Source organism: Mustela lutreola, chromosome 1, assembly GCF_030435805.1.
Source record: "Mustela lutreola isolate mMusLut2 chromosome 1, mMusLut2.pri, whole genome shotgun sequence".
Taxonomy (NCBI): Eukaryota; Metazoa; Chordata; class Mammalia; order Carnivora; family Mustelidae; genus Mustela; species Mustela lutreola.
The window spans coordinates 68,794,088-68,818,160 of record NC_081290.1 but is presented as its reverse complement, the minus strand read 5'-3'; the positions used below and the strand labels follow the sequence as shown (position 1 = coordinate 68,818,160).

General features: G+C 50.2%; 1 protein-coding gene and 1 non-coding gene across 6 annotated transcripts in view; one reads left to right on the top strand and one right to left on the bottom strand.

The window, feature by feature from the left end:
- PCGF3 (polycomb group ring finger 3) overlaps positions 1–24,073 on the top strand; it is a 52,327-nt gene that overhangs the window by 1,700 nt on the left and 26,554 nt on the right. For 2 of the 5 annotated variants that reach the window (XR_009351998.1, XM_059167821.1), the window contains exons 2-4: positions 19,119–19,236; positions 20,536–20,632; positions 23,879–23,934. Coding sequence is in view for 4 of the 5 variants with exons in the window: in XM_059167821.1 (XP_059023804.1) it covers positions 19,119–19,236; positions 20,536–20,632; positions 23,879–23,934 (271 nt within the window). In the remaining variant the exon portion in view is untranslated. Of the gene's footprint in view, positions 1–14,220; positions 14,262–14,597; positions 14,751–15,629; positions 15,998–17,133; positions 17,286–19,118; positions 19,237–20,535; positions 20,633–23,878; positions 23,935–24,073 lie in introns of those variants that run through there. The other 3 variants (XM_059167846.1, XM_059167856.1, XM_059167831.1) reach the window with 3 other exon arrangements.
- On the bottom strand, positions 16,131–16,235 carry LOC131822978 (U6 spliceosomal RNA). Its single transcript, XR_009350432.1, has one exon. It is a non-coding gene; the product is annotated as a U6 spliceosomal RNA (small nuclear RNA).

Sequence of the window (24,073 nt, the reverse complement as noted above, 5' to 3'; positions counted from 1 at the left end):
AGGAAAGTTGGAGCAGATGAGCATATATATCAGGTGAGTGGATTAGGCACCTTCTCCACTCCAGGAAAGGAAAATATTAAAGGACCTAACAATGGGGGCCTTTGCTTTTCTGAAACCTTTGAATGACACTTTCATCTAAAACTAGCCTGTGTTTTCCTTGAATTTGAAAGTGCTGATGAAAAAGTAGGGTGTGGTATGTGCTACTCTTTGACTGGGGACTGGCTTCAGAGTGCGTCTAATAAGATAATGCTGGAGGAGTTTGAGAAAATGAAAAGCCCAGGAGGGCAAGGGCATTGTCCAGCTCAGCTCCCAGAACTGGCTGCCTGGTGTGAGGTCAGCAGGTAGCACACTATTATTAAATGAAGTGTGTGAATGAATGGTGAAAGGCAGGAATACTTGTAGAAAGATCAGCGTGTGTTAGGCTTGCAAACTGATCCAGAGATTGGGCAGTAGGATGAGATAAAAATCTAACACTCTGAGCTCTATGAACTCCTGAAAGAGACACTTGAACTGGTCAGTTCAGTATTTCACTTTGTGCCACAACTTTACTGCTTGGTCATTTGGAAGAAGACCCATTTAGGTTTTCAGATTGGCATTTTATAAGACCAAATCTTAAGCAAATGGAGTCTCCAAATAGTCCAGCTTAGGAACTTTTTTTCGCCAAATGTAACCACATGTGGGACCTTCTTACTTAACACTTCTGATTTTTTTGTTGTTGTTGTACTTTTGTACCTTTTTTAAAACTTAATTTGTTTTCTGAAGTTTTGGAAAAGACTTGCCAAATTGGGCATTCAGCTTTGGTTAGGTTAATTTCCTATTTTTGCATTTTTAAAGGTGTGGTAGTCCTGCATGTTGCATTATTTATATATTGCTGCCCAACAAATTACCCCAAAACTTAGTGCCTTAAAACATTAGTTAATTATTTTACCGTTTCTGTGGATCAGGAATCCAGGCACTGCTTAGCTGAGTCCTCTGGCTCAGAGTCTCATAAGGCTGCCTTCAGAGTGCTGGCTGGAGCTGTGGTCTCATCTGAAGGTTTGACTGTGTGTTTGACTGTGCTTCCAGGCCTGCTTGCTCGGCCACTGGGGCTCTTGATAGGGCAAGTCAGAGGGAGCCAGTGCAGAAAAGAGAGCAAGCAAGAAGGCCACAGTCTTCGAGACCTAATCTTGGCTTGGACATCCCATCCCTTTAGCCATATTCTGTTTGTTAGAACCTCGTCACTGGGTTAGGGTTAGGTTTAGAGTGTGTGTACTGGGCGTGGGGTGATGGTCACTGTGGCCATCTTAATGCCTGTCACTTAGCAGATTTCAGCTCATATAGGGCCTGTACTTGAGAAATACCCACAAGTCAGTTAGCAGAATTGGATAGAGAACAGTGCGTTCAGTAGAAGGTTGCAACAACTCAGCTCTCTTTGATTGTATAGGTTCCTCTGATGTCACCATAATGACCACAGCCACTGGAACTTACACAGGAGGGAAGATAAATTATAAATAGGGAAGATGCTTGGGAATTACACCTGGAGCAAACCATAAGCAACTCCCCTGCCAACCCTGCAAATTAAGTTGAGTGCTGTAGAATTCTTGGATAGCTTCAAGTTCAATGATTTCAGTGTTTCCAGAGATCATTTTAGTCCTGCTCGAGATTTTGCTCCAGGAATTATAAACTGACCCTTGTAAAAAGTTTTTCAGGAGTAAGATCCTGAGACATTTTAGATATTTGACCCTCGTAAGGAAATCATGCTCCAGGAGCCAGAATGTAAGGGCCTCAGTGCTCAGGGCCTGTGGCTCCTTGGAGCTCATGGACTCTGGTGCCATGCCTCTCTCTGGCACCCCATGCGGGGGCTGGAGTGAGGGCTGTAAAGTGCACTGTGGAAGCCCTCTGCAGAGGGATGTGTCCCCTCCTGCTGCCCAGTTCTTTCTGGACCTGCTGGGGTCCAGGTCTTGCTAGTGGGAGGAATGGGCCTGTTGCCAGTGATTGGAATTACTTACTTGAGTTGTTAGGTTGAATTATAAAGGAAGGTTTATTTTGGTTTATACTTATGCTTTCTCGAATGCCAGGATTTATTATTTCATTTGAAGCTATTTACTTATTGGTCAGAATCGAATTTGAAATTGAAAATGTAATTTTACTATTGAAATATGTTGAGGTTTGGGGACAGTTTCTTACTACCCTTCTGATATTTGCTGTTTGTAGTACAGAAATGCTGCCCAATTCATTGTGCTTCAAAAAAATGGAACTATACTGCTCTACAAGTTGATAGTTTATCATTAAGTTTTAAGAAGTAAGACCTCTAAAAATTTCTGATCTGCCATGTTCCTCCCTACAGAACTGAATTCTCTGAAGGCCAAAGGACAACAATAATGAAACGCTTAACACATGATGAGAGAGTTAAGGTGTGAGCCTTGCTTAGGCACATCTTCAGAACTGTCTGTTAAATTAAGCAAAACTCATTGATAAAAAAATAAAATGCTCTAGAAAATATATCCTTAAAAACTAATTGTGGGGTTGATTGCTTTTTTGAAGAGAACTTCTTATATTCAGGTGAACATGGAGAGTGGAAGTTAATTAGATTATTTTGCAAATGAATCAGTATTCACTGGACTTTGCTACGTTAACATGCTGTTAACGTATTCCAGATGTTTAGCAAGAAATATGCCAACAGTAGAAAGCTGTCTGCGTTCTTCTTTGAAGCCCCTGCTAACTGTGGGTTTTATGGGGGCAGAAAGTAGTGATGCTCAGCAGGGCCTGGCCAGTGTTAGATGCGCAACAAAGAATTGAAGTCTGATCTTCATTCACACCTTGTGTGGCCCTGTCTTGGAGATACTGTGTGTGTCAGCTCATCTGGTTCTTAAAGGCACCCCACGTCTGCTCTCTGATCATCCCTATGTGCCTGGGAGGAAACAGATGCAGGCCGTGGCTGGGATGTGAGGAGCAGAGAAGGGTCAGCCTTTCCATTTTTATTTCAGAAAAAAACACAGTGGAGGAAAACGGAAAAGATTCTATACCCCACCCTGATCTTGCAATTATTTATGCTTTGCCGTGTTTGCTTTATCTCTTTTTTCTAAATATTTATTGTCACTGAATCATCTGAAAGTAGCTACCTCCCAATCCCTTCAGTAATTCTGAGCACACGGGTCATGGGATCAGGATGGAGACGTCTCCGCACAACCACAGTGTCATTCTCACACCTGAGAAATGGGCACTCGGTTCACATACTAGCTAATTTTCTGTTCATTTTCCAATCTCCTGACTTGTCTCAGGAATGTCTTCTGTGGCGTTTTCCCCAACCAGATCCAGGCAGGGTCCTGGGATGGCACAGGGTGTCCTGCGCCTCCTGGATGAGGCATAGGTGGGTTTTCTGGGTGGCACTGGGGGTCATGGCCCCTGTGTCTTCTCAGGTTTCCCTCTTGCCCTCTGCAAGGTTGACTTTTGCAGGCTATGTGTCACACCTGGATTTTTCCGATTCTTCACTTACGATGTCATCCACCTTTGTTGTCTCTGTGTACTCTGAACTAAAGGAATGGGGGAGAGGCCAAGTCAGGCTGCAGGTCTGGGAGATGCATTCGCAGGGGCCAATGAGTGCTTCATGTTGCGCCATCAGGGACACCCAGTCAGGTCCTGTTACTTGGGTCAGTCCTGCCAGCCGCGCTTCTGGGGCCACAGTTCCCAGTGTCCTGCCATGGGAAACTCAGCCAGGCCCTCCCTGTCCCATTTCTGATGGGGACGCATCCTCTGGCCATTTCATCCTTCCTCACAGGCACATGGGCAAGCCCTGCTCCTCCGTGCCAGTGCTTTAAGCAGACTTTGTAGAGGGTTCAGTGCATGGAAAGGGTTTGAAATTGCTAATGGAAATAGGAATTTTGCTGACAAGTAACATTTCTTTACCCTAAAGTAAGTACCTTTCTTACTGTAGAAACAGGAATGGCTAGAGGCAGTTGGTTTCCCCCAGCCTTTCGTTAAAGGCAGCCTGGGGACAAAGAATCAGAAACCACAAGGGAGGTATCTTAGTCAGCCACCACAGCAGAACGTCACAGACGGAGTGGTTTAAGCAGCAGGCATTTATTTCTCACTGTCCTGGGGGCTGAAGCCGAAAGCCAAGGTGCCAGTCGATGTGGCTTGGGGTGTGGGCCGGCTACCTCCTGGTGGTGGAAGCCCTCTTCTAGCACCTCTTGCACGGACGCTAATCGTACCCGGGCCCATCCTTACGCATCTGACCATGTTGCCCCAGGTGCTCCGTCTTGGGGCATGGCTTAGGGCGCCAACACAGGAATTTGAGGTGGGCACAGTTCAGTCCAGACCAAGGGGCTGCAGCTTCTGCCACTTGTTTATTAACTTGTTCCTTGTCTCTAGAATTGGGAGAATAGTTGCCAAATGAAAATGTCCCCAGAGCTTGTGGTCACTCTGTTTTCATGCTTGGGAAACTGGCCCTTTCTTCCGCTATTTAATTCCATGTCTTTAAATACAGTTACATTAATTTTCTAACACTGCATAACAACTTGCCTCAAAATTAGTGGCTTAAAAGGACACTGGCTTACTAGTTCCAGTTCCATGGGTTGGAAGTCTAGCACAGTGTGGCTGCTCTTCTGCTCAGGGCCTCAGAGGCTGAAATCAGCTACCTCCCAATCCCTTCTGGGACTCGGGTCATCTTCTGAGCTCACTCACCCACCTCCTGTGGTTGTTGGACTGAGGTTCTGCTTTCTTGCAGGACGTCAGTTGGGGGCTGCCCTCAGCTCCTAGAGGCCCCACAGTTCCTCTTCCAAGGACTGTGGGTAGTTGACAGCAAGTTGCTTTCTGCCGGGCCGGTAGGACTTGCCCCTCTGTCCTGTTCTTCTGCTGTGAGCTGGAGAAAACTCTGCTTTGAATGACCGTGCTATTTGGCTTACCCTATTTTAAGGTCAGCTGATTTGGAACCCTAATTACATCCTCAAAAATCCCTTTGCAGCAGTACCTAGGGTTAGTAAGGTGGGAGACTGAAGTATGCCAGGGCCCAGAATCTCATGGCCATCTCAGGATTCTGCCTGCCACAGTCCTGCCCCAAAATTCAGATCCTCCCAAATGCCAAATACACCTGTCCTTCTTCTGAGGTTCCCCAGGGTCTTGTCCCATGGTAGCTCCAGCTCAGAGTCCCAGACCTTGCCTGAATCACAGAGTTCTGGAATCTCATCCTCTGGATCACCTGCTTGGTGCAGTCCACTGGCTGCTACTCCTGGACACTTGTGAACCAAGTGAGACAGATCGCCTTCCCAGCACCCCACCCTCACCCCCCAGCAAGACAGGTGTAGATTACCAGTTGAGAATGGAGGAGTGGACATAGCAGGGAGTCACAGGCCCAACGCAGTTCTGAAATCCGGTGGGGATGCCCCATTGGGATTCTTGATTGGGTTTTGAGCTCAGGGTGAGCCCGCTCGTTTTGTGCTTTGCCCTCTGGGCTCTTGTTTCTATCCTGAGTTGGCCTTTTTCATGAAGGGGGTATGCATGTCTGCAGCAGAGCCAACTCATCAGTTGGCTGCTACTGGAAGAGTCCTGTCCTGCAGCCCCTTTCCACAACGTGTTTTTCATCTCCAGGGGTTGGATCTGGGAGTTAAAATGGGTATGATTATATAATGATCTGTTTTACAGTTGAGTTCTAATCTCACCTTCCCTCTTTCCTGACATTATCTGACATTACTGTCTCCTGTTCCAAATTCTCAAGGATCGTGTCTGAGCTCGTGCCCTCCTTGGCCCTCTGTCCTCGTCCCCCTGTCCCGTGTGGATGCCTCGTCCTCCAGGCCAGCCGGCCGCAAAGTGATCCTCTTGCACTTCGGGGGCCCCTTGCCCCGTCGGTGGGGTGCCTGCTGCTCTGACCCCCTCCCTCCGGGTCCAAGGTCAGATGTTCCTCCGCACCGGCTCTCCTCTGGTCACTGTCTAAAGCAGCCCCTCCACCTGTTTCCTCTGCTTCGCTGCCTTCCTCTGCTTTCTTCACGGTGCTCATCACTCTTTGCTGATGAGTTTGTCATGTCTCGTCACCAGCTGGAATGGGAGCTCCCTGAGCACAAGGCCTGTGATAACATGTGAGCACACTTGTCTCCATAGGCATGCCTGGGATGAGTATTTGAGCACCTTTCCTGAGACGTCGGAAAACACCATGGCTTCCATCCATACTTGGTTGATAGTTTGGCTGGATGTAGAATTCCACATGAAAGTCTCTTTTCCTCAGAACTTGGGAAGAATTACTTCTTTTGCTGGTAGGATTCACTGTTGCTGATGAAAAGTCTGGTGCTGAGTCCCACTCCACTGTGAGCTCCTTTCCTCCCAGAACCTGTAGGACCCTTTCTTGTACCCTTGATGTCTTCCGCTTCCAGGACTTGGTTAGATGTGGGATTTTCCCTCACTGTGCCAGGCACTCAGGCCTTTGTGGTCTGATGGTTCTTTCAGCTGGGGAAATACTTGAATAATTTTTCCCAAATCATTAAATACTACCTACAAATGAGCATAGAGAAAGATACAATGAACACCTGTGTACTTATTACCCAGCTTAAGAAATAAAATATTAAAGTATATTTGAAATCTCCTTATCTCGGTTTTCTGTTTTTTCTAAAACACCTGTTGGTTGGATGTTGGATCTTTTCCATTTCCTATCTTAATCTACTCTTTGAGAAGATTTTCTCGACTTTATCATATAACCTTTTTATTGAAATTTTAATAGCTCCAGTCACATGGCTGGCGTTATAGTATAGGGAGATGGGTAGTAACATAAATAGGTGTATTATAAATTGTGGTGTGTGCACACTGGACATGTAATTGTCAACAAGATGGTCCCTAAAGGCGTTGCTGGATAGATGACATTTGATAAAAGGCTTGATGGAGGTAGTAGGGTAGTTCCTATGTATCCACCTGAGAGACGATGTTCCAGCTACAGTAGGTGCAAGGGCCATGAGGTGGGAGTACATCTAGAATGTTCTAGAACTAGCAAGGAGTCCACCATGGCCAGAGTGGAGTGAGGTGGGTGGCTTGGGGCCTCAGTGGCCACTGGAAGGCTCAGGCTTTCCCTGGGCCCTTGGAGAGTTTTATACCACAAAGCCACCTGCTCAGACTCGCATTTCCTCGGGATTCCTGGGAGTTGCATCGGGGATGAGTGTGGCTTGGTGTGCCTGAACACAGTCCAGTAGGGTAAGTGTGAGGGGTATAGTTGTCCTTACCTCTTGCACATGGGTGCCAAGTAAGTTGAGAAGCCACAGATGGGATGAGCCGGTGTGGACAGGAAATCCAGACTACACACTTGGAGATGCCAGCTTTCCAAGTGGATCACAGGTGGTTAGCATCTGAATTTGGGGTCAGGGAGCATTGAGTGGCCTAAACATGGAAGTGAGAGGCCAGTGGGATGTGACTGAAAGTGGGTGGGCTGGGCTCAAGGGACAGGCGTCTGGGAGCCCACCCTGGGAACTGTATCTCAGATCACTGACTTCCAAATGTATATAAATCCTTAATTTAAGAAGTGAAGATTGGGAGTAAGTTCAGCAAGGGACATGGTCATCAGTCTGCCATATCAGTGAATTCCTAGTCACTCATTTAACACATTAGGCCTCCTGTTGTCCTCAGAACACCCAGTGACGGGAAGAGCAGCTGTGGGTGGTGGCCTGTGGCATCCCTGAGTGGGGAAGCGAGGACAAGGCTGGGGAGGTAGTCCTCAGCTTTTTGCAGGGCTGAGACCTTGGTGAGCTGGGAGTGGGGGTAGGGTGTCAGGTCCAAGTTAGGGGAGATGATGGAGCAGCGGCTTCACTGTCCTTTGAGTCATGAACACTTTTGAGAGTCTGAATTCAAAGCAGTTTTTTGTTATTATATTTTTAAAAAGCTTTTGTGACAGTACGTAGCCACATAGAAACACATCTAAAGTTTCACTTTCTTTCATCATCTTAACCTGATTTCAATGTCCTAGCAAGGCACATTCATGATACGGTTCTGTTCATCTTGAGATGGCAGTGAATTCTGGGTATTTGGCCCATGTGTGGAGTGTCCATTCCTGCAGGCCTTGCCTGAGGACCTGGTGATTCTGTCCTTGATTGCATGAGCCCCGCCATGTGCCAGAGCCCTGCTGGGGAGCTGGACCATGCAGGGAATGGGTTAGCTGGGTGCCACAGGGAGTGGCAGGGAGGCAGGATGGTGGGGTCAGGGAGGCCATGGAGAAGAAGCTGCAGTGATCAGACACCAGAAACTAGGGCTCTTCCTGAAGCACGTACTATGTGCCAACACAGGTGCTCTAGTTGGGGGAGAGAGGAAGAGGAAGGCCCATCAGATGGGACAGCAGGTGTGGAGACACATAAGCATCCAAATCGGAGTAGGCTGGTTTGGGAGGAGAGAACACTAGGCATGGGGCAGAGTTCAGCAGTTTGGTGATTTTCTTGTGGAAATGGATGAAGACAGAAATCTCTCTGGTTGATTGGGCAGCTCTGGGGTGGGTGCTCTGCCGGACATCATGGCCAGCAGTGAGGGAGCAGCCTGAGCCCTGCTGTGGGGGTTCACAGTGCCACGGGGGCAGGCTGGGCACAGCACCCTGAAGAGGCTGACAGTGTGGGGACAGGATAGCAGTGGCATTAGATTTGGTGCTGTGGTCACCTGACCAGAGGGCTCAGGGAGCCAGCCTGATGCCCTGAGGATGGAGGGCTGGGCTGGTGGGAATGGTGCACACACAGCCAGAAGCAGGCGAGGTCAAGGGGCAGGGACATGCCCTGATGTGGACACTGATCGTGGATGGAGTCCTGATGTGGATGGGGCTTATGGGACTGGAGCATGGCAGGAGGGCATGGCTGGATCCTTTCAAGGCTTTCATGCAGGAAGGACATGTCTGATTTGCTTTTCTATGTGTTGCTCAGACTTGTCCACGAGATTGAATTTGTGGTGAGAGTGGGCATAGGGAGGCCCGTCCTGGGTGCTTCTGCCATCTGTATGGGAGCCATGGTGTGTCCAGGGGATAGCCGTGGGCATGGAAGGCGGACAGAGGGCATGGCATTCAGGAAGAAATGGGCAGGACTGGGGTGAGGGAGGAGAGGAAAGTATGACCCTCGCACAGGCAGCTGGTGCTTGGATGTGGTTAGGGGTGGGAGGGGAAGCAGGTTGACAGTTTCTTATAAAGTTGTCAAGCAGCCTCATGTGGCCCCCTGGTCGGTGTTTACTCCAGAGCATCCGTCCACACGACGTTGTGGTCATGAGTCCCTGACACCCCCACAGGAAACAGCCCAGGTCTCCCATCTGCTGCTGAGCAGGCCAACAACAGGGCAGTGGACGATGCTCAGAATAAGAACGAGCTGTGGGTGCTGCGTGAGCAAGCCCCAGAAGAGGACAAGTGAGGGGAGCCGAGTCGTATGACGCCACAGACACAGCCCCCGGAACACGTCGCCTCAGTGCAGTTCCCGGGCAGATCGGGGTCTCTGGGGTGAGGGTCAGTATCTCCACTGGGCTGGTCCTTTCCCAGGCGAACGTCGAAGCTGAGTCGTCTCTCTAAAGTACGTGTAGTTTATGTTTTGTCAAGTATTTCTCAGTAAAGCTGTTTGGTGAAGGTTAAAGTATTATGATCAACTTTGTGTTAATGATTTTTTTTTTAGAAGATTGTGTTTATTTATTTGACAGAGAAAGAGACAGCAAGAGAGGAAACACAGGCAGGGGGAGCGGGAGAGGGAGAAGGAAGCTTCCCGCTGAGCAGGGAGCCCGGTGCGGGACTCAGTCCCAGGACCGGGGATGATGACCTGGGTCAAAGGCAGACGCTTAGCAACAGAGCCCACCGGGCACCCCAGGTGCTGATGATTCTGATTAAGATTTTCCTGGAAACAGAGCTGGAGACTTGAAGGTTCTCGTGAGACGTGGTGGGGGAAACGAAGCACACGCGCTGGCTGTGGATTTGTGGGAGGAGGCAGGTGCTCCGGGGTCCCCAGGCAGGCGGGCCTGAGGGGGGTCTGGGCTGGCGCTGGAATGGAGGGAAGGGCAGGTGGGTCTGGCCCCGAGGAATGTGCTTCCAGGGAGGCCCACCAGTAGGGGCACTGCTGTCACACTGCGTCCCTGGGCCAGGGTGCAAGCTCATCGGTGGCCGGGGAGCCCGAGCTGTGCGTGTGTTGGCGTGGGAAGACAGCTGGGGTAGCTTCGTGGTTCTGAAAGCCCCATGGCATTGCATCATCCGTTGTCTGAGGGCGGCTTTCCATTTTCCAGTAAAAATGAGGGTGTGTATGTACATGTTCCAAGTATTAAAGGACATACCCACAGAGGGAAATACACAATTACATTAAGGACAGCAATTCGTTTGGGGGGACTGGGGTTGTAGGGATTTTCCTTAGTGTTATTCTTTACTTTCCAAATCATGTTGAGTAAAGGTGCATATTACATCCACACTGCAAAAAGCCTGGTGTATTTACCTAACAGATAGTCCAGGCTGACAGAGGTGCTGGTGCACCACGGGAATGGAGGGCTGGGGAAGCATCCCACAATGGGCGCTCACAGGAGTCAGAGGGAGGGCATGACCCAGCCGGGCTCTTGCAGCTGAGGGGCCGGTCTAGGGGCACTGTGCACGGGAATGCACAGGGAGCCTGGGCCTTTTTGCACAGGATGACTGCCTGCAAGTCTGCGGTGGGCCTGAAATTTGTGGCGGAGAGACATGCCACCCCGCCCTTCTGGAAGGCTCCAGCACCGGTGCAGTGCATGGTGGAGCCAGCCCCCCTCCCCCTTAACCACAGCAGGGAGCCACGTGGGAGGGGTCGGCCTGGCCACGGTAGGGGCAGTGACCGGAGATCCTGCAGATAGTTAATGTTGGTAATGTCCTCATCACCGGGATCTCACTGAGAGCAGTCTGACGGGGTGGGGGGCCAGCAGAGACAAGGGAGGTGTTCACCAGTGAGGCCCAGCTGTGGCAGACCCTCATTGGGATTTTAACTTGCATTTCCAGGGTTACTAATGAAGCTGAATGTTTGAAAATACACTTATTTGGATTTTCTCTTCTGTAAAGTGCCTGTGGTTCCTTTTATTGCTTGGAGCAGGAGTTGGCAAATGTTTTTGAGCAAATAATGTAGCTTTCTGGGCCATATGGTGTCAAAATTCTTCCATCCCAAAGCAGGGACAGACAGGACACAGGTGTGTGGGCGTGGTGGGTCCCGCTCAGTCTCTCTTCCCAGAGCAGCCTTGTGGAGCCCTGTCTGGACCATCGTCTCAGGTGTGACTATTTAACTCTTGTGTTTTGTGATTATCTGAGGTACTTATTTTTAACGTAGTTGATTTTATTAGTTTTTCCCTTTGTGATTAGTGCTTTTTGATTCTGTAATCTTTTCCTCCCCTGAGGTCAGGAGGATTGCTTGCCCTAGTATCTTCCAAAGGTTTAAATTTTGCTCTCACGTTTGGTCTTCGTCCACCTGGAACTGATTATTTAGGGATAAGGGTAGGGGAGATGCCTGGTATAAACTAGGAGTTTGTTTTTATTTTGTTTTTCCAACGTCACCTCCAGGAATGTTTGTTGTAGTTTTTTAAAATTTTAGAATGCGCTTTTTAATGGAGGTACAGTTTACACACACTTAAGTTCACCGCAGCTTTCATGCTGTGTGGTTGGTGTCTTTTGGTGCATCTGTGACCACACCCCACTCCTGACCCAGAACGCTGCTATCTCCTCAGACTTCCAGCCACCAGTCCCTGCCACAGGCCATCCCATGGGCTCCCAGATCTGCCTTTTCTAGAACTGTGTGTCCAGTGGGACATGCACCATGAAGTTCTTGTGCCTGGCTTCTGTCCTTTGTTCATTTTGGTTGCTGAGCAGTACCCACTGTGTGGACGGACCAATTTCTGTTCCCACCACTGCTAACAAGCACTGTGGCTTTTTTCCATTGTGGGACTACTATGAAGAAAGCTGCCTTGCACATTCAGGCATAACCCTTTGAGTGGATATTTGTGTTTGTGTCTCTTTTATTTATTTTTAGAGTGGTGAAGCTCAGAGGCAGAGGGAGCGAGAATTTAAGCAGGCTCCATGTCCAATGTGGAGCCCGATGTGATGAGGCTTGATCTCACGACCCTGAGATCACAACCTGAGCCGCTATCGAGAATCAGACACTCAACTGACAGAGCCACCCCGCAGCCCTGTGTCTCTTTTAAACAGAGAACCTTTATTAGCTTCTAAATTTGCTAAGAGGTTTTTTTTTTTTTTTAAATCATGAATGGATAATGAATCTTACCAGATGATTTCTGTGCATCTTTGGAAAGATCTTATCATTTTTCTCCTTTTGTCTTTTGTCAGGTTACTTTTTTACTTCATAGTAAGCCCCCTTGTATTGTAGGGACAACCCTCATCTGTCAAGCATGCCCCTCCTGCTCAGATATTCCTGGATCAGGTGACTCCGTGTGCTCACAGCTTTGACACTGATGGCCACCAGTGAGTTCAGTCTATGATTTTCCTTCAATTCTGGTCTGATGTGTGTGTTGCCTTCATAAAATGAGTTGGAAAATACCGCCTTTTTGATTCTCAGAGTGGATTTGTCTGAGGAGGTTGGTTTTGGCTCTTTGAATACTTGGTAGAATCCTCCTGACGGTGGGCCTGGGGTTTTCCTGATGACCATGTCCACTTCCTTAATCGTTACAGAACTTCTGGGTTTTCTATTTCTACTTACCTCAATTCTGGTGAGTTATTTTTCTGGGAATTTATCAACTTCATATAAATTTTTAGCTTTATCAGCATAAAATTGTTCATAATTCATACTAATAGCTTAATTTTATTATTGCTCAAATGTATCTTTCTGAAGGAGGGACTCATTGACCCAGTCCCCCCACCAGTGCCCCTACTTCCCCTACTCTGGTCTTTCTGATAGCATTTGTCACCTGTTAACATACTAAGTAATTTACCTGTGTATTGCATTCATTACTTATTGTCTCTCTTCCTCCAGTAGGGTGTAGGCTCCAGGGAGCCTTTTTTGTGTGTCTTTCTCCTTCACTGAGGTCTAAGACCTCAGCTCAGGTGTCTGTTACCGTGTGTCTAGCAACAACACAACTTAAATAAAATAAAATCCACCAGAAGTTTCCTCATTCACACTCAACCAGATGTCAGGGGCTCAGCAGCCACCCTGCTGGGCGGAGGGGATTTCTCAGGAGTCCCACCAACCCAGAGCATTCTGGTCAGCCCTGGTCCAGAGCCAGGCCCTGTGTTTTGTCTTTGTTCTCTTGTCAGTGCCTTAGACACACCTGTTAGTCTTCCTAACCAGCCAGCTAACTCTCTTCCTCCTTCCCCTCCCTCCCTCTTTTCCTTTTTCTGTAGAAGTTAATTGAGCTCCAAAGATTAATTAATAAAAACTGCAGCATGGAAATCTTGAAGAGTAAAAATCACATAAACGGCGTATAATGTGAACATCATTTCAGTATTACTAGGCCCACTGTTCCGAGGTTATATTTAGCCACATTGTTAACCACCAGGGCCCAGTGCTTTCTCAAGTGCATCCTGGCTTCAGAAGGGAGCAGGCATGGCACCTCCAGCCCTGCCTGTCCACCATCCCACCTGGAGGGTGGGGAGACCTTGGGGGAGGAGGGAGAGGCCTATGGGGGTCCCAGAGGAGTCTCAGATGGAGCCCCCACATGGCACCATGGCCAACAGCCTGACCCCCCTGGGGCCTCCAGGCTGGAGTGCAGACCTTACCCCCACAGATCTGAGAGCGACCTGTTGGCTCCCTCTCACCCAGAGTGGGAGCCCAGATCCTCCCAGAGGACTCACACAGCCCTCTCCGGGCCCCAACCTCAGCCCTTTGCTGGTTGGTGTCTGTGCCTGTCTCCACCCAGAACTCCGTGACCCCTGCTGAGGCCCAGAACCCAGCATGCAGCCTGTGTGCTCACCTTACGGGATATGAGGAGGGATATAGGGTGCAAAACACACAGAAATCACAGACACTAAGTACAACTGTGCACTAGTCTCTGGGGCCTCCCATTGGGTCACCCCCGAGATCTCCCCCGTCCTCTGGCCTCACGTCACATGACAGAGCCCCCTGCCTACCCCCACGCCCCTGGGTGCCCTCCCAGCCCAACAGCCCCTGGGTCTTGGTGCCACCAGACTGCCACGGACATCTGCCCATGTCTTTGTGGCCGCTTCTGGTTCTTCACTGTCATCAATTCTTGTTTTCCATTTGGTTGTTTGAAATAAGTAAATGGGCAAAGCCTAGGCTGCAGGTCCAGCAGCGGATGTGGGCTCTGTGTGGACAGCGTATGTGGGTGACGCCCCTATGTTGTGTGTCTCCACAGGCTTCAAAATGTAGCAGAGCGTCCCAGGCTGCCATGTACAGGTAAATGCAGTTTGAACGTGGATTTTTCTCTTCTTTCAGTGCATGTGAATTGCTTAAATTCACCTTGGAGTAGACTGTGTGAGTATGCTACAGCCACAGAAAAAGTCGTCTGCTATAACTTCTCTAAAATGTAGTCTCTAACAGTGATAGGGGCAGTTAGGGAGCAACCACTCACATATACCCAAACCGTCCCTTAATTAACTCTTCTGGTCAACTCTGTTCTGTTGTTTACTATGTGGGACTCACCCAAGAATTCTGGAAAGAACATCATTACAGGACTTTGTGCGTTCTGTGTGAATGAGCTGATGTGAAATAACAGGGCTGTTTCTGTGCCAGAAAATGGACAGAGAGCAAGGGACAGAAGGGAGGCGCCGACGTGAAGACCCACAGGGCAGAGTGAAGCCGCTGGCGAGGACCTACAGCCTCAGAGCCGCAGCCTGAGCGCCCAATGCAAAGGCAGGAGGAGGGGACCGAAGACATCTAGAAGAGGTGAGGTGCGGTCTCCCCTGGCCTCCAGGCAGCCTTTCAGCAGCCTGTGTTGTGGCATGGGGAGGAACAACAGCTGTGAAAAGCCCACTGTTCACATTTACTGCTGACCTCTCCTGGGAGAGTCTCTAAGTTGCACCCATTGAGGCATCTCAGGGTCTGCAGGCAGGTGTGTGTGCAAATGGTACAAGACTGACAGTCTTGTAGCACTTTCCTCCTCTGGCTCATGCCCACCTGGTGTCCAGTGTCCAGGGCTACAAAGGGGCTGCCAAGCATGGGAGGCCTATGGGCAGGACATCCGCCTGATGGCAACAGTGGACATGTCCCCTCTGAGTGCAGCTCCTCGTGGGCCTGAGGACAGGAGGGTGGTTGGCCTTGGGGCCCAGCTTGGGCAGAGCTGGTAGTTGGGCTGCCAGTTGGGGGACTCTTAGGGCCCTCTTATCTCCTAATGTGGGCGGTCAGCAGGTAGAGGGTCCCTTTTCCAGGCTGTCAGGGCTGTCCCCTCAGCCAGGCACTGTGCTCAGGCAGCCTGCCCCTCTTGTCTTCCCTTGTCTCTTGCGACCTCCCTCCCTCAGGGGTCACCTCCTTTGGGGTTTCCTGTAGGTGAGACTCGTGTGTGCTCTTTTAGCAGGAGTCTCGTGAGGGGTGCTGTGTCCTTCATGGCATGACTCCAGGAGGCACAGCTATCTGTCTCTCATCTGATGCCCACCTGGGTATCAGCTGGTCACTCGGGAAGTGATGTCTACACAGTGTTTCTACCTGGAGGTCCTGCTGTCTGTGCCTGAGAAGTGTTTGGTGGAGGCGGGGGGGAGGGGTCTTTGAGACTCTTTGAAACTTCCCTTCCTCAACAAAGCCTCCATTGGTGATTCCTGAGGAAACTGTCGCTGCGGTTTCTGTGGGGGCTGGTGACTTCTACTTCCATGTGATCAGCTCACCTTCTGGAAGGAAGAACGTCTCATGAACTTCATTTGGTCTTATTCTGTTGATAATGATCTGATTCATTCTGTTCGCCTGATGAGAGTGACTCCTTATCTCGAAGCCCCAGTTGTTCTCAGTGTAGCCGATGGAGCCCTTGGAGCCGGGGCCAGGTCCACTTGGGCCCAGTTCTATTACATTCCCAGCCCGGCCTTATGTGAGCCATGTGCCTGTGCCCCCATGAACCTCACGACAGACGGCAGTGTGTCCAAACTGGGACCTGGGCCACCAAGGAGCACTTACTCCCAGGCCCTTCCAGTGGACAGAACTGGGAGGTAGGTGTGCGAGTCCACACGCATAGGCACACACACGTCTTCATCTCCGTACCTACCTGCTCACTAAGCATGAGCTCACACTGACCCCATTCCTCAAAGGGGCCAGAGGCCCCGTCTATGCCAGAGTGACCTGGGACTTTGCTTTGGCTTTACAAGTTTTCATGTTGCCCTTGAGCTGGGGCCGTGCTAATCTGCTCTGTATCATTCTAACTTTAGTATATGTGCGGCCAAAGCGAGCCCTGTTTTGTCTTTTGTTTGGCAGCTCAGTTAACTTGGTGTTTGGGAAGAAATGTCATTGCTGAGCATGTTACAGTGGGATAGGAATATTTGTGTGTCCCGTATCCTTAGTGGCTGGCGTATAAACTGCTCAATAGAAGGTTGAGGACATGAGAACAGTGCTCAGCTGGGGCCAGCATGGGGCCTCACGCAAGATTTCCATGTCGACAGGCAGGCCCCTGTTTTCTGCTCTGCTTCGCTTGGGTTTCCTTCTCTCCTTTTATTTCCTACTCCACAAAGTGGTTCTGGGTTCCCCGAGGGTCAGCTACTTGACTGGGACTCAGTGCACACACTTGCCAAGACCAGAGTACAAATCCGCATCAGTTGAGAGCGAGTCCATCTTCCCCAGCCTAGTTGGCTTGTAGAAACCCCTGTGAGAACGTTCCCCCAAGCTCTGTTTCATCTTTACTAGATTCCTAGTAACATCAGTGAGCCCCGGCCCACAGACGCAGCTGGCTGCGAGGGAGGTGGGAAGGTCCCTGTCCCATGGGTACTGCGTGTCTTTTGAAGGGAGGAGAGATGTGGGTGAACAGCAGAAGTATCTGCTTTTGTCTCATGTTCGACGCAAGTCCTGAGTAGGACTGCGGTGTAGACACACTCTGTTCTGTAGGTATGCTAGCCTGGCAGGCCGGCCGGTGGCAGTCACTTGCTCTGGTAGTTTGTTGGTTCCAACAGTGCCCCTCCAGACTGCTGCTTCCTCCAGGGCCTTCGCCCCCTCATCCAGCCGCAAAGCCCCAGCCAGGCCCCCAGCCACACTCACTGTGCAGGCACGGCCAGCACTTGCCCTTGGGCCTCACACAGAGGGAAGTGGGTCTCAAGTCCTCTGCATGGTTTGCTTGCTTTTCCCTTTTCACGAACAGCACTGAGCCATGAGTGTCCTCGCCTGGTGGCCTGGGAGCCATGTGCATGGTGCGGCCAGCCAACCTCAGAGATGCCCTTGACTCCGATGTGTCTGTTTCTGGTCTTCATGCAGAGCTCTGTTAGTGACGCTCACTTGGAGAACATTCACTCCGTGAGTATCCACCGGAGCAGCATTCCGTGTTGGGTTCCTACTGCTGCTCTAACAAAGGACCAGCAGCACGAGTGCGTCATCTGACAGTCCCAAAGGTCAGAAGTCAAGGTGCCCACAGGCCTGACTCCTTCTGGCTCCAGGCGAGAATCGTGCTTTGTCTTTGCCAGCTTCTGGGGTACCTGCACCTTTGGCTGCACCTTCAAGCCTACACCCTAGTATCTCCCAGTCTCTCTGCCTCTGACCCTCCCACTCCCTATTTCAGGGCTCTGTGATGACATGGGGTCTTTGGGGTCATCTGGGACCATTTCCCGTATGAGGTGACATACAGGTTTGGGGGTAAGATGTGGACATCCCCAAGAGCTGCTGTAACTCCTAGCATAGCTCCGGCGATACAGTGACAAAATCAACCCTGTGGTCTAGGAAGAGACAGGTGACCTGGGGGCAGAGCCAGGTACAGTGGTGTACCTCCCCGACCCTGAGACAGAGACGTCACGTCAGCACTTTGGCACACAGATGTTTGGGCTTTGATGATGTGTGTGCAACACTGATGTCCTGTGGGACAGTGACGGGGATCGGCAGGTGGCCTTAGGAACCCCCAGTTCTGGGACTGGGTTGTGCTGGACCAAGAGGCTACTGTTGTGCTGGGCCAAGAGGCTACTGAGGCCCCAGGAAGGGTGAGGTCCAGGGGCTGGTTGGATTTCCCTTGGACAGGGCAGAGAGTAGGGGAGGAGGATCTGGAGCACCTGCTGGCTAAGTAAAATTGCTTTTGTAGCCAATTCTCGGTGGCAGTTTTCTGTCATTTGCCATTTTAAACAATTGCAGCAAACATCTTTTGAACTTGTCCCGTTATGAAGATAAATCTCTAGAAATGAGACGGCAGCCCTTCTGACCGTCTGCTTCCCTGGGACTGGTCAGGACTGAATGTCAACTGAATATTGGAAATACTGCCTTCTGATGCTGGAATGACATGCAGGTATCACCTGCATTTGGACGTGTCCGTGGGCTGAGCACCTTTGCTTGTGCTTACTAGCTATTTCTGTGTGTCCACACTGAGGCCTCGTCGAGGGACTTTGCTTCTCACTCAGGTTGGGCCAGAGTCCCTCAGGGTCACTGACATCCCTCAGGGTCATTCTTCCCCGAGCTTGCCAGAGGAACCAGAGGCTCTAGCAGTGACCCCGCAGCCTCCTATCCCTGCCCCAGCACAGGTGGCCTGCTCCCCCAGCCTCTCTTCCTGTGGCTCCATGCATCTCCCGACTCACACCCCCCACATGGCTCCCTAGATGGCCTTAGCTCAGTCCCAAGCAGGAGAGGGTTGGGAGAGCCCTAAGGGGGGGCAGTGTCGCAGTGGTTAAGGGGAAGTGGTCACTCGTTTGCAGAGTGCTGCCCATTGGGACAGTCCCGGTTCTCTGTGAGAAGACCTACAGCACTCCCTTCTATAGACGGGAAGCCGGGCCACACAGTTTCTATGGTGAGGACCTGGCCCTCCATCACGCTGAGCCCTTCTGTGCTGGAACTTGATTTACATTGGGCCTGAAACTTTGATGGAGCACATGGGAGTATTTTGGGGGCATCTGGAGGGCGCAGTCAGTTGGGTATCCGACTCTTGGTTTTGGCTCATGTCGTGATCTCAGGGTCATGAGATCAAGCCCTGCATCAGGCTCCTTGCTCAGTGGGGAGTCTGCTGAAGATTTTCTCTCTCCCTCTGCCCCTCCCCCCATTCATGCTGTCTTTCTCCCTCTCTCTCTAAAAATAAATCTGGGGGGGAAAAGAAAGAAAGAAAGAAAGAGATGGGACTATTTCAGATATTAGTTAATAAGTGGTTTTCTCTTGCAGAAGCCAAAGATGTTGACCAGAAAGATTAAGCTCTGGGACATAAACGCCCACATCACCTGCCGCCTATGCAGCGGATATCTCATCGACGCGACTACGGTGACCGAGTGTCTGCACACATGTATGTGGGGAATATTGTAGAACATGGTCTTTGGCAGCCATGGGGGGGGATGCGACCAAGGTCTGTATACATGTATCTGGGGCATATTCTAGAACATGGTCTTTGACAGCCGTGGTGGGATGTGACTGTCTGCATACTCGTAGGCAGAATGCCTTAGAACGTGGCCTTTGACAGCTTCTAGCCTTGGGGTTTCTTGATCCTTGGGCTTGCTCTCCTTCCTTCCTTCCTTTCTTTTTTTCTTTCTTTCCTTCCTTCACTTCTCTTCTCTTCTCTTTTCCTTTTCTTTCTTTTCTTTTCTCTTCTTTCTTTCACCAAAACCTTTTAGCTCAAGCACAACGCAAGACATAGAAGCAGGAATAAAGATTATCTTAAATCAAAAAAATTAGTTCAAATTTTAAAAAAAATATTATGGGTAGTTTCAGTAGAAATATTATTTAAGAAAGCCAAAAATAGGAAAAATTGTTATTTCCATGTAACAGCAAAACCAGTGTAACTGTGTTATGACAATATTCATTTTTAGTGGACAGAAATGCTTACTTTTTAAAATTTCCAAATGAATTCCTTAAACTTTCTGAAAGGGGAAATGTGGTTTGGCTCCTCGAGGCTGATGGGCTTGTGTTGTGCTATTTAGAAGACTCTTAGCTTGTGCTGGACTTGGGTGTTTTAAGCCCCATCTTGAGTGAACATTTAGCAGGTGTAGTTTACCCGAAGCTAGCCTTCATGACGGTGGCTGAGGGGGGCTGAGGGGGCTAGGCAGGAACACCGTGTGGAGACAGGGTCTTTGCCCTAAGACCAGTGCCTGGAATGCAGGTGACTTTGGATCCTGTATTTTCTGCTTTAGAAAATAAAATATTTGCCAGTTTTGATAGAACTTTTATTATAAAGGTAATTATAGCTTTAAATTGTTATTCTCTGTTGAATTTTCTCAAATTTCGTTGTACACAGAAAAATCTCGTGATTTTTTTTTTAGACAAACATGAAAATTTTAAGTGTTAGCCCCTCTGGTGAGAATATATGGATGAGACCCTGACGTGCATTCTAGTGATGTCTCCACTCTTGACCTCTGGGCACCCCCTCTCCCTCAGGTTCCTTGTCCCTCCTACCCTTACCCCTCAGACCTGCTGAGTGAGCACATGAGACTTCACCGTGGTTGGTGAGACCCAAGAGGCAGGTGTCCCATCGAAGCAGCCACATGCGCGGTGGTGAGTGGGTCTGCGCATGGCCCATGTGCGAGCCAAGCCCAAGGAGGCGCCGGCATTCTGCTCTCGCTTTCTGACATGTGTGTGCTTTCGCAAACAGTCTGTCGGAGTTGCCTGGTCAAGTACTTGGAAGAGAACAACACCTGCCCCACGTGTAGGATCGTGATCCACCAGAGTCACCCACTGCAGTACATTGGGTAAGTGCCTCCAGGGTCCCCGGGCACAGCTTCTGGCCTCGTTCCCTGTCAAGGCCTTGCCCTGGCCTGTGTGCTTGGCCACCCTGCCAGCCAAGTCAGACCGGGGAGCACCGGGGCCGCTCCCACAAGTTTCTAGGAGTATTTGCTCAAATTGAATAATCTGAGGAACCTCAGGACCCACGTGGATTTCACTGGTTTTACACTGAACTGGCTGAAGTTTGCTCTAAAGTGGGTAGCAGCCCTCAGCCTGCCTTTCTGTTATGGAACAAGTGGTTCTAGGCCCCTTGCTTGTGGCCTGCATCTTGCTTCTCACAGCTGGTGGCCCTCCATGTTGACCACTGCCACCTTCTTGGGTAAGGGGGGGCGTCTGGGTTGGCTTGTGGCTCTTATGTGGAGTTTTAAATGGCTTCCAGGTTTGAGGGGCTGTCCCAAAGGAAATGAAAGCACTCCCCTACCACGGGGGAGCAGCAAAGGTAGGTCTGGAGATCTGTTCTGAACCACTCATAAGGATGTGCACAGGAGAGGTTTTAAACATGTGAGCAGCTGGCATCGGCGCAGCAAGAGGCCACTCCCAGATCAAGAGGTAGAAATCACCAGGCCCAGAAAACCCCGCCCAACAGCCCACTGTCCCCGGACAACATACCTTAGTCCCCTCTGTCCAGCTTACTACAAGGGGGACCAGTGGTGTGTTTGTACGCCTTTCCCTTGACCCATCCTGTTCTCCAGACCAGTTAGTTATGTGGGATCCTGTGGCCGGGGCACATTGGGGTGTCCACAGCGGGCGCTCAGTGCTGCTCTAGGGTTTGCTGTATAGGTGTCTCTTCTTTGCCATCCCTAAGGACAGGGTGTTGGGATATAGAGCTCTCGTACCTTCCCATGCTCTCCTGGGCTGTTGTGGACTGCATTCTTGCTGTGTGGTGTGCTCTTGGCCCTGATTATCAATGAGCACCAGCCTGCTCCCAAATGTTACCTGGCCATTCGGGTTTCTGGGAAGTGTCTCTTCATATCTCATTTCATTTTTTCTACTGGGTTCTTTGTTTTATTTGTTCTGCTTTAAAGAAATGTTTCATATATTCTGGGCACTAATTGTTGGCAGTGTCTATGTATGTGTTTCCTGTCTTGGGGGGTGTAGCTTTGTAGAGCACATGGGGGCTTTCCTGATGTGAACTGTAGAAGGCAGGTGGTGGTAGGAGCTTCATGCCGGTGGAAAGCTGTAGAGACTCTGGCCCTCCCTCCCAGAGTTCCAGGGCCCCTTTCCTGTGCTCTGGGATAGGCAGGGTGTTCTGGAGAACAGAAACACTTTAGCAGTGCCGGACCGTGGTGTTCTAGGAACAGCCTAACCTGTAACACAAGGAAGGGGGCCAGTGGAGTGGAGCTAGCTGGGTGCACAGGCCAGGGCCTGCCTTCTCTCTGTGTAGTGACGATGTAACCAGGGCCAGGGGGTTGAGGTGCAGAGGTAGGGGGAGATGCACAGCCCTGAGGCCTGTCATGGGCTCTGCGCTCCAGAGTGGCTCTTTCCTGCTAATCTTGTCCCTTACTCCTTGCCCTCTGTGCTCTGTCTGGAACTATACTGTTTTACCCATCCTAATGCCAGCTGTGCTGTTGGCTCAGAGCCTTCTTCCTGACATACCTTTGTCCTACACACTTGGCCCAGCTTCTGCTCTGATTCTGCTACACTTTGACCGTGAGGTTGCCCCAAAGGAAGGGCCTTCACGTTTGGGCTGCGGCAGAGTGGGAAGAGGGCACTTAGGGTGGGGCAACAGGACCTGGTGGCCCCATATTGGGCCCCAGACAGTGGCTCAGGCCTTAAGAGGTAAGATGATACCATGGGGTGCTGGCCGCAGACAGGTGTTGAGTCTGAGCTTCTAGGGTCTGGAGGATCTATGAGGCAGCTCTGCCCTTCCAAGCTTCAACTTCAAACCGAGGACCTTGGCCATGTGGGCCATGTCAAGAGAGGAGTTAAGAGGGTGTGTGGCCTGTAGCGTGGAGTGTGAACATGAACACTGCAAAGGAATTGGCTCTGTTTCAAAGGTTTGCCACAGCAAGAGCCTGAATGTAGCCGACACCAGGAAGAAGACCTTGTGCTGTTGTGCCTCCTGGCACCCTCCCCGAGGAGAGTCCGCTGAGCCCTCCACTCAGCGCTGTGGGTCTCTGGCCATGCAGGCAGGGCCTAGCCCAGTCATTTGGAGGACCCAGGGTAGAGCTCTTTGGCAGGTTCCGTCCAGCATCCTCTCCTTAGGGATCGGGTGAGCTTTCTGCAAAGCCAGTGAGGGTGGAGTCAGCGAGCAAGGGAGTCGTGTGTGCTGCAGGCCAGTGGTGGTTCCGAATGCTTATCCATGTGCATGTGCCTGTCACCCATACACGCACGTGAATGTGAGCGTTGGGACGTGAAATGCATTTCTTAGTGTGTAGCACAATCAAAAGGGTTGAGAAACCCTGCGTCCGTCTGCCATGGGCTGAGTTGTTAGCCCATACGACACCAGTCGTAGAACTTTAGAGTTATTGGAAGCAGTGAGCAGTGGTCTCTGCAGGACCCAGTCCCCCAGCATTTCTGGCAGAATTGTGAGCCTGGTGAGCAGCTGCCGTGTGCCCAGTCCTGTCCTAGCTCTCGCAGCTAAATGTCTGATCTGTGGAGCAGAGCTGTTTGTCAGTTGCTTACAAGGTACCTATCTGTGTTCTTAAGGTTTTCATTTTAATGGACGATGTTTGAAAACAGTTACTTCAATGTATTAATAATTTATGTTCAGAAATAACAAACTGGAGTAGTGTATTTGAGATACTGTGCTCATGTAACCTTTTCAGAAAACCTTCATAAGTAGATCATAAAGACCACCAGAAGGGCCTGATCTTAGCACCTTTTCTCTGCATTTTTGAGAATGTTAAAGAAAACTTCCTGTCTAGTGGAGACCCCAGGAAGCACCAGTGGACAAGACAGGTGTGCGGCTGGACAGACCACACCAGGCCGTAGCTCTGTGTTGGCTCCACATTTGGCAGGCAGGGGGCACTCATCCCCTAGAGGATCTTTGTGCCACCGCTGCTTGAAATGTTCTTAAGCTTCTAGAACCTGAATTAAATGATGCATTAATTCAGATCATATATAACTTCTGCTAGCACATTTTTTTAAGTGCAAACTAGAAGCAAAATTCAACCAAGATTTAGAATTTGCGATTGTGAATTTTGCTGTTGTAAAGGAAAAATGTGCCCAGGTGTTTTGGCTGACCTGACCTGTTGTATTCTTTTTGCCAGTCATGACAGAACCATGCAGGACATTGTTTACAAACTGGTTCCAGGCCTTCAGGAAGGTGAGTGTCAGAGTGTCTCTCTCAGACTGTGGAGTCTGTAGCACGGCCTCTGGGAGGCTTTCCTCATGGGGGTCCTGGACCTGGAGGGAGGCCCCTTCTGTGGCAGCAGCACCGCCTGTCTTGTCCCCACACTGAACTC